This window comes from Sminthopsis crassicaudata, chromosome 1 (assembly GCF_048593235.1).
Source record: "Sminthopsis crassicaudata isolate SCR6 chromosome 1, ASM4859323v1, whole genome shotgun sequence".
Classification (NCBI taxonomy): Eukaryota; Metazoa; Chordata; class Mammalia; order Dasyuromorphia; family Dasyuridae; genus Sminthopsis; species Sminthopsis crassicaudata.
The window spans coordinates 236,572,148-236,585,204 of record NC_133617.1 but is presented as its reverse complement, the minus strand read 5'-3'; the positions used below and the strand labels follow the sequence as shown (position 1 = coordinate 236,585,204).

At 33.7% G+C, this 13,057-nt stretch overlaps 1 protein-coding gene across 10 annotated transcripts in view; it reads left to right on the top strand.

The window, feature by feature from the left end:
- OSBPL1A (oxysterol binding protein like 1A) overlaps window positions 1-13,057 on the top strand; it is a 305,323-nt gene that overhangs the window by 21,085 nt on the left and 271,181 nt on the right. For 8 of the 10 annotated variants that reach the window (XM_074276711.1, XM_074276727.1, XM_074276751.1 and 5 more), the window contains 3 exons: window positions 525-647; window positions 3,585-3,670; window positions 10,317-10,391. In XM_074276711.1, coding sequence (XP_074132812.1) covers window positions 527-647; window positions 3,585-3,670; window positions 10,317-10,391 — 282 coding nt within the window. In that variant the 5' untranslated portion in view covers window positions 525-526. Of the gene's footprint in view, window positions 1-524; window positions 648-3,584; window positions 3,671-7,937; window positions 8,793-10,316; window positions 10,392-11,112; window positions 11,137-13,057 lie in introns of those variants that run through there. The other 2 variants (XM_074276767.1, XM_074276775.1) reach the window with 2 other exon arrangements.

The following is a 13,057-nucleotide window of genomic DNA, read 5'->3' as shown; positions in this document are numbered from 1 at the left end:
TTTCCCTTTACTGTATAAGAGCTCTTTTTTTCCTCTTTTGCTTTCTTTTCTTTTCTTTTCTTTTTCTTTTTTTTCCCCTGAGGCAATTGGGGTTAAGTGACTTGTCCAGGATCACACAGCTAGGAAGCATTAAGTTTCTGAGAGCAGATATTAACTCAGATCCTCCTGACTTGAGGGCTGGCGCTCTATTCACTGTGCCATCTAGCTGCCCTTTCTCTTTTGCTTTCTTCCACTACATTCCTCTTTATTGCTCTTTAATTTTATTTTTTAAAATATCATCTTATATTCAATTTATACCTGTGCCCTCTTCTCTATATATACTTTTTCTAACTGCCACAATAATAAGAAAGTTCTCAGAAATTACAAGTATCATCTTCCTAAGTAAGAATGTAAACATCTTAATCTTGTTATGTTTCTCTTGAATTTAGTATTTGAAAGCCAAATTTTCTATTCATCTTTGGCCTTTAATTATTATTGATGTGCATTGTTCATGTAATGGGAATATTCTTTGTTATTTTATTTAGAAATGAGTACAGAAGCAGAACAACAACTTCTCCATAATGCCAGAAATGGCAACACTGAGGAAGTTAGGAAGCTCTTAGAAACCATGGAGCGAAAGGAAGTAATCGCCAATATTAATTGTAAAGGTAAGTTTGTTTAGATTCTTATTTTTCACATTAGTCTTCATATACTATCTACTTTTATGTAGGCATAATATTATTAATCTTCCTAAGGTGATGAATAGTTTGTAATAACTTTATAATTTCAATTTGCTTTCCCTTAGAAGCTGTAAGAAACCTTAGCAAAATATCTGAAGTATTTCTCTTCATCCTTTCTTTTTAAAAATGTTTTTTAGGGGCAGCTAGGTGGCGCAGTGGATAGAGCACCAGCCCTGAATTCAGGAGGACCTGAGTTCAAATGTGGTCTCACTTAACTCTTCCTACCTGTGTGACCCTGGGCAAGTCACTTAACCCCAGCCTCAGAAAAAGAAAAAAAAAATGTTTTTAAAAATGTTTTTTCCATTTACTTGTAAAAACAATTTTTAGCATTAGCTTTTTTAAAAATTTGAGTTCATGGGTCAGCTAAGTGTCACAGTGTCTAGAGCACCAGTCCAGAAGTCAAGAGGACCTGAGTTCAAATTTGACCTTAGACACTTAACACTTCCTACTTACGTGACCCTGGGCAAGTCACTTAACCCCAATTGGAAAAAAAAAATCGAGTTCCAAATTCTCTAATACAAGCAATTTGATAGTATATAGAAGTACAGTTATATGAAACATTTCTATATTGGCCCTGTTGTGAAAGAAAACATAGGACAAAATAACCCAAGAAAAATAAGGAAAGTTTAAAAAGTATGCTTTGATCTACCCTTACACTCCATTAGTTCTTTTTTCTGGAGATAGATAGTATTTTCCATTGTAAGTCTTTTAAAATTGTCTGGATTGTTGTATTGCTGAGAATAACTAAGTCATTCACAGTTGATCATCATGGAATATTGCTGTTATTATGTATATTATTCTCCTGTTTCTGTCCACTTCACTTTGAATCAGTTCATAAACGTTTTTCTAGGTTTTCCTGAAACTATCCTTTTTTGTCATTTCTTACTCTATTCTATGTCTTCCTTCTCTCTTCTCCCAGTACATTCCTCTTTTTTACCTCAGAATTTTATTTTTTTAGATAATCACACCATTGTGGTCATTTCACAGGCATGCTCTTGGTCTCTTAGTATATTCCTTTTGATTGCCCTTATTGATAAAATTCTTAGGAGATATAAGTATCATCTTCCCGTGTAGGAATGTAAATAATTCAAAACTTACTGGCTATGTTTTCTGTTTACTTTTTTTGAGCCTTCTTTTTGTTCTATCCTTGAGCACCTTAAGAACGTTCACCAGGGTTCCCCCTCCCCTGTGGCTCTAGTGAACCAGTGTTCCTTCTCGTCTTGGAACTGTGATACAAAACTGAGTATGGGTAATGCACCAGAATCCTATATCCAGTGCTAGAAAAGAGTGGCCTGCAGTCTCCTGACTGGTTGTCTGACTCCCTTACTGTCTTTGGGATGAGAGCTCTGGAAGTCCACTGTTGCTGATTCACTTTCCCCCACAGTTTGCTATTGGCTTTTCAGAGCCCAGCCTACACTAAATTGTATTCCACTCTCATCTCAGTGAGATAGATTTTTCTTGCCGAACTTCTAAGCTATCATAGAGCAGAAAATTTGTTTTGTTGATTTTGCCAATCCAGAATTTGTTTTGAGATGATATTTTAACATTATTTCATGGGGAATTTGGGAGAGTTTCTATCTTTATTCCATCATCTTGATTCCATCTGTTCCCAATATATATTTTCAAAACTTTATGGACTATACTTTTTACATGCTTTGAATGATGTATACATAAGCTTCCTGATAAGAAGGCTTTCCATTTTCTAGGGCAACAGAATTACTGAAATTCGAAATTTGAAAAGGTTCTTTTTGCTAACTCTTTCCTGTCCTTTGTGTCTAAAGGTTTTTGTTGACAATGCACCTTGTCATTTTTGATTCCTATTCAGCCTAGTACTAAATTCTGGATTGTCATTGTTAGGACTTTGCCCCTAAATTCTAATTCCAGCTTTATACTTCTGATACTATTCATCCAGGAGTGAATTCAAGTGATTCTGCTGTAGCACCAGTCTTTCCATCCACATCTTTTCTTTTCTTTTCTTTTCTTTTCTTTTCTTTTCTTTTCTTTCTTTTTTTTTTTTTTTTTCCCTGAGGCTGGGGTTAAGTGACTTGCCAGGGTCACACAGCTAGGAAGTGTTAAGTGTCTGAGACAGATTTGAACTCGGGTCCTCCTGAATTAAGGGCTGGTGCTCTATCCACTGCGCCACCTAACTGCTCCCCCCATCCACATCTTTTCAAATGCTATGGGAAACAAAAATGTATAACATTTTGAAAAATACATAAAAGTATATTAGGAATATTTAACCTAGTACAGTATTCAAATAAATTTTTAAAGATATTGATACTACATAAAAAGGATATCTTTATTAAATAAACTGAGTAACTAAGGAGTTAGAATCATAGAATTTCAGAAATGGAATCAACCTTAGATCATTTAGTCCAGCCATTTCATTTTTGTAAACAAAGAAATTGAGTTTACTAGAAATTAAATAAGTTGTTCAAGATCACATATATGATTAGTGGAAGATCAGTGACTAGAATCCAGATCTCTTGAGTCTTGGTTTAGTATTCTTCATGCTGTCAGTTACATATAGATATTTTTTTTGCCTTTCCTTTTTTTTTTTTTATTTTCTTTTCTCTATCCTTTCTTTTTGTTTTAAGATAGATACATTTCATTGATATAGAAATATAGAAAATTACCTGAGAAGAAATGATGTTTACCATTGAAAATGAATTGCCTAGGGTCACACACCCAGGATATATCACAGATGCTTAATAGATTTCATTGCACTAGGCCTAAGCAGTGTTAGAGAAGATTGTGCTGGAGGATTAGAAAAAAGAAATCTCATTATGGTGATAACTTTGTTACATAGTAACAATTGCTATTACAGTTATTATGAATGTAAATTTTTTCTGATAACATTTTTAGGGAGAAGTAAATCTAATTTGGGCTGGACTCCTCTTCATTTGGCATGCTATTTTGGACATGGACAAGTAGTACAAGATTTGTTGAAGGTATATTTATGGCTTTTTATTTTAAAGATTTACGCCTAGTAGTTTATAATAAATATTGTTTTTATTATGATTTTAATAATATTTTATTTTCCCAATTACACATAAAGATAATTTTATATTCATCTAAAATTTTTTTGAGTTCCAAATTTTCTGTCTTCTCCTATCTTTCCCTTTCCTAAAATGGAAAGTAATTTGATATAGGTTTAACAAATATTTTTTAAATGTCCTTGTAGGAGAGTAAAAATTTTATTTTAGTCAATATAAATATTTTAGTCAATAATAATACTAATAGTTGCTTTATAAATTTAATCCAGATCATAAGATGCCTTATGGTTCTTATTAAGAACCTTACTGGTTGGTAATAATAATTTAAAATTATCTGAAGTTAATATTCTTCTTGTATGAAACTAATTTAAAACTTATAATTACTTTTGAATACCAGAAGATTTTCATGATTTCTACAAACATCTCCAAAGTAATTAAAGAAGAAATAGATTAGTTTTTTTAAACACTGCAAACTGAAGGTGATGTTTTGAAAATGTAAAGGATTCATACAGTGATTGGATCTAAATTATTGACTATCCTGCACTATGAGTCACTGCTTTATTAAATTTTTAAAATATAAGTTAGAAATTTACATTCTTTTTCTGTTTTAAATCTAAAGAAACTCAAGTTGTACTTTCTATTTTGTCCTATTTCAATATAAATTTTAAACTTTGTTAGTCATTTGTTTTTATTCAGTGGGTTAATTGCTCTGTAAGAAGTGTTAAACTAATAAATAGTGTCATTACAGAATTTCTTTAGTTGTGGAGTATTTTATCCAGAAAAGTTCTATTCGTGTCACATCATGATATGAATGCAACCCTAGTTTCTCAAATGCTATGATTGTAGAGCATAATACCTGGCAAGTTCTACCATGTTCAAAACCTTTTCGTATGGTACTGGCAGCAGCAGATTTCTTTCTTTCTTTCTTTCTTCTTCTTCTTTTTTTTTATTGTAGCTTTTTAATTACAAGATATATGCATGGGTAATTTTTCAGCATTGACAGTTGCAAAACTTTTTGTTCCAACTTTTCCCCTCCTTCCCTCACTCCTTCCTCCATATGGCAGGTTGACCAATACATGTCAAATATGTTTTAAAAAGTATAAATTTAAATACAATATATGTATACATGTCCAAACAGTTCTTTTGCTGTACAAAAAGAATTAGATTTTGAAATATTGTACAATTAGCCTGTGAAAGAAATAAAAATGCAGGCAAACAAAAATAGAGGGAATTCTATGTAGTGGTTCACATTCGTCTCCCAAAGTTCTTTCTCTGGGTGTAGCTGGTTCAATTCATTACTGCTCTATTGGTGACCATGTCCATCAGAATTGATCATCGTATAGTATTGTTGTTGAAGTATATAATGATCTCCTGGTCCTGCTCATTTCACTCAGCCTCAGTTGGTGTAAGTCTCTTTAAGCCTCTCTGTATTCTTCCTGCTGGTCATTTCTTACAGAACAATAATATTCCATAACATTCATATATCATAATTTACCCAACCATTCTCCAATTGATGTTCATCCATTCATGTTCCAGTTTCTGGCCACTACAAAGAGGGCTGCCACAAACATTTTGGCACATATGGGTCCCTTTCCCTTCTTTAAAATGTCTTTGGGATATAAGCCCAGTAGTAACACTGCTGAATCAAAGGGTGTGCACAGTTTGATAACTTTTTGAGCATAGTTCCAAATCATTCTCCAGAATGGCTAGATGTATTCACAATTCCACCAACAATGTATCAGTGTCCCTGTTTTCCCACATCCCCTCCAACATTCTGCATTATCTTTCCCTGTCATTCTAGCCAATCTGACAGGTGTGTAGTGGTATCTCAGAGTTGTTTTAATTTGCGTTTCTTGCAGCAGACAGTTTCTGAGGACCAGCCTAACCAAGCATGAAGAGGCTCCTCCCCCAGAGGCTGGCCATTTAATAATGAATTCTTCTGCCATGACAACCTGCCATGCCAAAGTTATTTTCATTCCTGTGATCCCTCCTTCTTCATCTATAGTGACAACAGCAGAGTGATGGGCAAGGAGGCAAATAACACTAAGAATCATATAATTTTTAGGCCTATGGTAAATGCTAACTCTTGGTTCTCTCATTGTAAGCCCCTTGTGTAGCAGCAGTTGGGAGTAAGGAGATTAGGAAAGGATAGAAAAGACCTTTTGCAGAAGACCTTTTGATTTGAACTGAGTCTTAAAGGAAGCCAGGGAAACTAGGACAGAGGCAAGCACCAACAAATGTTTATTATAAACAGCATAAAGGTTATTAAAGAGATTTATATACAGAAAAGAAGGTGACTTGTGTAGCATGCCTCATTATTAATCACATATCAAAAGATTGAAAGAAATGTCTTCTATTGCTTTAAAGCCTTTCTTTCTTTAATTGCCTGTAGTATTTGAGGCACTGAGAATACAATAATCAAAAACAATTTAACTGCTACTTTCCAGAATATTAGACTCTAATGGGGTTGTAAAGTTCATTAAAAAAAGTAGACTATGATAAGAACAAATGATAGAGTACTCTAAGAAAAATTGAGGAGAGATTAGTGAAATGTTTCATTAAGTAAATGACAGCTCAGTTACTTTTTGAAGAAGATATAAAGAAAACACAGATGAGAAGATAACCTTGTATTCCAGGCATGGAAAGTAACATATTGGTAATGCATAGAAGTGAGACTACAGAACAGGATTATGAATAGTTAGTGATCCTATTTTGGCTGCAACATAAAATACATGAAGTAGAGTTAAAATAAAACTGTAGAGATAGGTTGGATCTGAAGTGCAGAAGAACTTAAATTCTAGACTAGGGGTCCTCAAACTACAGCCCGCGGGCCAGATGGGCCCGCTGAGGATGTTTATGCAGCCCACTTATGGCAAAATCAGACCCGAAGTGATGTTCCACCTAAACTTGCCTTAGCAATGCATACTTCCTGCACTGGGCTGAGGGGCAGAGACAGAGTGTGAGGCACTACAACAGTCTGAGGGACAGTGAACTGGCCCCCTATTTAAAAAGTTTGAGGACCACTGTTCTAGACCAATAAAGGGTTCTCTATTTTGTTCTTTAGGAAATAGAAGTTTGCTATACCAAATCACTATTGATCAGAGAAATGCAAATTAAGACAACTCTAAGATATCATTACACACCTGTCAGATTGGCTAAGATGACAGGAACAAATAACGATGAATGTTGGAGGGGATGTGGGAAAACTGGGACACTGATACATTGTTGGTGGAGTTGTGAAAGAATCCAGACATTCTGGAGAGCAATTTGGAACTATGCCCAAAAAGTTATCAAAATGTGCATACCCTTTGACCCAGCAGTGCTACTACTGGGCTTATATCCCAAGGAAATACTAAAGAAGGGAAAGGGACCTGTATGTGCCAAAATGTTTGTGGCAGCCCTTTTTGTAGTGGCTAGAAACTGGAAGATGAATGGTTGTCCGTCAATTGGAGAATGGTTGGGTAAATTATGGTATATGAATGTTATAGAATATTATTGTTCTGTAAGAAATGACCAACAGGAGGAATACAGAGAGGCTTGGAGAGACTTACATCAACTGATGCTGAGTGAAATGAGCAGAACTGGGGGATCATTATACACTTCAACAATGATACTGTATGAGGATGTATTCTGATGGAAGTAGATATCTTCAACATAGAGAAGAGCTAATCCAATTCCAATTGATCAATGATGGACAGAATCAGCTACAGCCAGAAAAGGAAACTGTGAGCACTGTTTTGTTTTGTTTTGTTTTGTTTTTCTTCCCAGATTATTTTTACCTTCCGAATACAATTCTTCCTTTGCAACAACAACAACAACAAAATTCAGTTCTGCACATATATATTGTACCTAGGATATACTATAAGATATTTAATATGTATGGGAATGCCTGCCATCTAGGGGAGGGGGTGGAGGGAAGGAGGGGAAAAATTTGGAACAGAAGGGAGTACAAGGGATAATGTTGTTAAAAAAAAAATTACCTATGAATATGTACTGTCAAAGAAAATGTTATAATTATAAAAATTAATAAAAAAAAAGAAAAAAAAAGAAGTTTGCTGTACTTAATTTATCAGGATACTTGTTAATTATTAACAAAGCCCCCCCCCAATAAACAATTATTAATAAATTATTAACAATTTATTTGATAAATCAAAATGCTATCTTAGAAGCTTTCCTGAAGGAAGATTTCTCCTATGAGGTAACAATTATATAAGAGTCTTTGCAGAATATATCAATACAGATTATCGTTTTAAAGTTTTTTAATTTCAAAACCAGGTTATCTTTTTGACAACTTTCTGATCAATTATCAGCTAGCTGGCTCAGTGAAGAGAATACTAGACATGTAGTCAGGAAACTGAGTTCATACTACCTCAGTTTTTTATCTGTAAAATGGGGATGATAGCATCTACCTCTCAAGGTTGTTATGAAAATAAATTTTAAGGCACAAGATTTATAAGATTTTTCATACCCTAAAGTACTTTATAAATGCTAGCTGTTGTTATCATCACCAAGGCATTAGAGAGAGACATGATCATCAAGGAGTTTGTTATTGTCAGAGAGGAGATCTAGTAGGTAAGTATTTTAAGGTGATTTAATCTTCCAAAAGCTCCTACTTTCAGATGACTCAAGTTTGGAACACTGCAGAACCTCTTTGATAAGAGCTATGACTATTCAAAAGATTAATTAAACTAGTCATATTAGTGAAAAAAGAAACCAACTAATAGAAGAAAACCTGTTACCCAGAGGATAAAATGAAATTTCTCAATTACACAATTGTCCATTTGCATATGTGTATATAGGTAGATAAATAAATAAAGATATCTTTATGGAAAAATAAATATCTCTGGTGTGACTTCAGCAAATAGATTATGGTTTAAGCCCAGAATATAGGAGGAATAAGAGACAAGTAGGTTCAAATTGCCTTTGGGAAAAGGCAAAATTATTTTAATGACTCTTAATCTCATTCCTAGAACAAAGGACTGTCTTTTAAACCATCATTCTTCCAATGTTGTCTTATGGCCATGAGTCACGGCATTTGAAATTATGAATCATCCTAAGGGTAATAGAAATGTGCATGGTGAGTGCTAGCAGACTCTAGCACCTTATTAATAATAAATTATGAAGGGGAAATTGTATAAAGTATACCAAAGAAATGTAACACTTAATAGGAGATGGGATGGTCATGAGGAATGACAACTGCTCTATTAGTGCCCTTGTAGTGTCAAGAGAAAGCAAGTTGGATGGACACCCTCTGCAGAACAAATGGAGGGCATTTCTGTACAAATCACAACAAGGTAGGCAGGCAGATCAGGATCCCAGCATGCGTTGGTAGGAATACCCTTTTTAAATTCATAGGCCCAGTAGAATATTTGAGAAGAACTGGGGACTCAGTAAATAATTTTGGGTAAGAGAGTCATATGATCAGACTGGTATGCTAGGAAGATAAATTTCGCAGCTATGTGAATAACACATTGAGTTCATGCTTTGTAGCTTGTTTGTTGTCTGGTCATAAAAAAGATTTTATTTTTATGAGCTTAGTTCCCCACCTGTAAAGTGAGGGGGTTAGACTAGATTATTTCTAAAATCCTGATTTCCTATGAGATACTAGAAGGAGATAAACTGGTTTACTTGTCTAGTATACTAGTTCAGGCACAAGGATCTGAATTAGAATGATAGCACAGTGAATAGAGAAAAGTACAAGAGTATGAAAATTGATAATTGTTTCTATATAATTTAGTTTTTTGCATTCCTACATATTTTTGTAATCCTTATGTATTGTATTTTATGTGTTTAAACATATTTTTCTGAGAAATGGCCCTAGGCTTTACCAGACTGCCAAAGGGTCCAAAATACAAAGTTGAGAAACTCTGCTTTAGAAAGGTAAATTCTTTAAACAAGATAACTGAATGCAATTTTATTCTCTTTGCTCTACTTCTCTGGATACTTTTTATTCATTGATTATTTTTTGACTGCTTCTTACTAAGACTTTCATCACGTCCTCTGTTGGGAGTGTTATTTTCTTCTTTCTCTATACCTATTGAAATTCTGCAGTCCTTTAAGATACTTCCAGAAGATAATTTCAACCTTAAAGACTTCCCTGGTCTCAATAAGAATGAATAATCTTTCCTTCCTCATACAAGTAGCATTTCATATTTCTTTTATCTTTTTTTTTTTTTTTTTTTTTTTTACATTTGTACATTTTTTACATTTTTTTACATTTTACATTTACATTTTTTATATATTTTTTACATTTCTATTTTTGGTATAGTTGTCATATCCCCTTATTAGATTTGAAGCTTCATGATGGCACAGAATTATTTTTATTTTTTTTATAATCCACAATATTTTGTAATAAAATCACATATTTAGATCTGGAAGAGAACATAGAGATCATCTAGTCCAGCTTCCCCATTGTATAGATGAGGAAACAGGCCCAGAGGAAGTAAGTGCCTTCAAATGTGGGTCCTATGACTTTTAACCCAGCATTCTTTTCATCTTAACTGCATCATGCTGTGGAGATTTAGTAAATGAGTTTGGAATTGAATTATTTTGACTTTTGTTTATTTATTGAAATATTAAAGTTTTATTTTTTATTTTCTAGGCTGGTGCAGAAGTAAATGTGTTAAATGATATGGGAGACACTCCACTTCATCGTGCAGCATTTACAGGGCGAAAGGTAAAAATAGATTTTTGGGCATCTGTGTGTGTGTGTGTGTGTGTGTGTGTGTGTGTGTGTGTGTGTGTGTGTGTGTGTGTGTGTGTGTCACTCGACATGCACAGTATGACTTTATCTAGGTGTTTGTGTTTGTATTTGTGACTTATGTATATAATGAAAACATGAACCTTCCAAATGTGAAAATATTTGAAGAAGACATGATTTTGATATTGTATATTATACCTAAAGACTAAAAATAAGGGTTATTATTTACAGAAGGGAATAATTCTTTTTTAAAGATTTTTTATAGCTTTTTTATTGACAAAACATATGCATAAGTAATTTTTCAACATTGTCCCTTGCACTCACTTCTATTCCAACTTTTTCCTTCCCTCCCTCTCCCCTCTCCCCTACATGGCAGTCTGTCCCATACATGTTAAACATGTTAAAGTATATCCTAGATACAATATATGTGTGCAGATACGTACAGTTCTCTTGTTGCACAAGAAAAATCAGATTCAGAAGGTAAAAATAATCTGGGAAGAAAAACAAAAATGCAAGTAGTCCACATTTATTTTCCAGTGTTCCTTCTCTGGGTTTGGCTGATTCTGTCTATCATTGATCAATCGGAACTGAATTAGATCTTCTCTTTGTCAAAGATATCCACTTCCATCAGAATACATCCTCATACAGTATTGTTGTTGAAGTATATAATGAAGTGTATAATATCTGCTGCTTCTGCTAATTTCACTCAGCATCAGTTGATGTAAGTCTCTCCAAGCCTCTCTGTATTCCTCCTGTTGGTCATTTCTTAAAGAACAATAATATTCCATAACATTCATATACCACAATTTACCCAACCGTTCTCCAATTGATGGGCATCCACTCAATTTCCAGTGTCTGGCCACTACAGAAAGGGCTACCACAAACATTCTTGCACATCCCTTTAGAAGGGAATAATTCTTTTTTTTTTTTTAATTTAAGAATTTTTATTTACCAGATATATATGCATGGGTAATTTTACAGCTTTGACAATTGCCAAATCTTTTGTTCCAATTTTTCCCCTCCCCCCAGATGGCAGGTCGACCAATACATGTTAAATATGTTAAGAGTATAAATTAAATACAATATATGTATACATGTCCAAACATTTAATTTTGCTGCACAAAAAGAATTGGACTTTGAAATAGTGTACATTTAGCCTGTGAAGGAAATCCAAAATGCAGGCGGACGAAATTAGAGGGATTGGAAATTCTATGTGGTGGTTCATAGTCATCTCCCAGAGTTCTTTTGCTGGGTGTAGCTGGTTCATTCATTACTGCTCTATTGGAACTGATTTGGTTCATCTCACTGTTGGAGAGGGCCACGTCCCTCAGAATAGTTTTTCAGATTTTTGAAGATAATTACCATATTGACCTGGGAAGTTAGGTGGTGGAATAGATAGGGTCTAGAATCAGGAAGGCTCATCTTTGTGAGTTCAAATCTCGAACACTGTTGTCAGCTTCCAACTACTTACTAGCTGAATGATCCTGGACAAGTCATTTAACTTTGTTTATGTTTGTTCTTCATCTGTAAAATGAAGTGTAGAAGGAAATTACAAATCATTCCAGGATTTTTGTCTAGAAAACTCCAAATAATGTAAAAAAGAATCAGATATGATTGGAACAATTGAACAGCAATATCATATATTGAGAAAATTATTCCTCTTAATTTATGAGATTTTATGCCCAATTTATATTTACACATATACCTGTGTGTATTTGTAGGTGTATACACACACACATACTTAATACTCAGAAGTAGCACTTTTTGGAAGCATTAATGTGCGACTTTGCTGGAAAATATACATAATATTAGGGAATTGAATATATTGAGTAATGAACACATTTTCAGAAATGACTATTTGACTGCCACTTCCTCCTAATGAATATAAAAGAGTATATTAAATTAGTTTCTCAGTGGACCTGCAATCAGGAAGATGAGTTCAGATTTTGCCTCAAACACTTACCAAGTGAAAGACATCCTGACCAAATAATTTTATTTTTTATTTATTTTTTTTGCTGAGGCAATTGGGGTTAAGTGACTTGTCCAGGGTCACACAGCTAAGAAGTGTTAAGTATTTGAGATTATATTTGAACTCAGGTCCTCCTGTCTTCAAGGCTGGTGCTTTATCCACTGAGCCACTTAGCTGCCCCTTGACCAAATCTTTTAACCTCTCTCATCCTCTTATTTCCTCAGCTGTAAAATGAGGATAAAGCTATGATTATTATATTATCATATTATACATACATATCATATTATGTATGCCAGTATTGTTGTGAGGATATAATGAAGTAATTTTGTGAAATTTACAAACCTTACAGTACTATATAAATGTTGGTTTTTATTATTATAGCAGATATTAATGACCTAAGAAATTCTAATAACCTTATGTTTCCTTATTAGACTTGGTATATGACTAGTATTCAACAACAATAAGTATCTATCATTTGCTCCAAATGCTAATAGTCAACATTCAGGATTAATATGATTATATGAAAACTGACTCTTGTAATGTTAATAGTTTTTTAAGATTGATCAAAAAAGAAAGAATTTTTGTGATAAAAGTCTGTGTCCCTTATTCATATTTTTGACATTTATGTTTAGATTACCTTTTAGGTAATATTGGGTATTAGCTGAGTATTAAA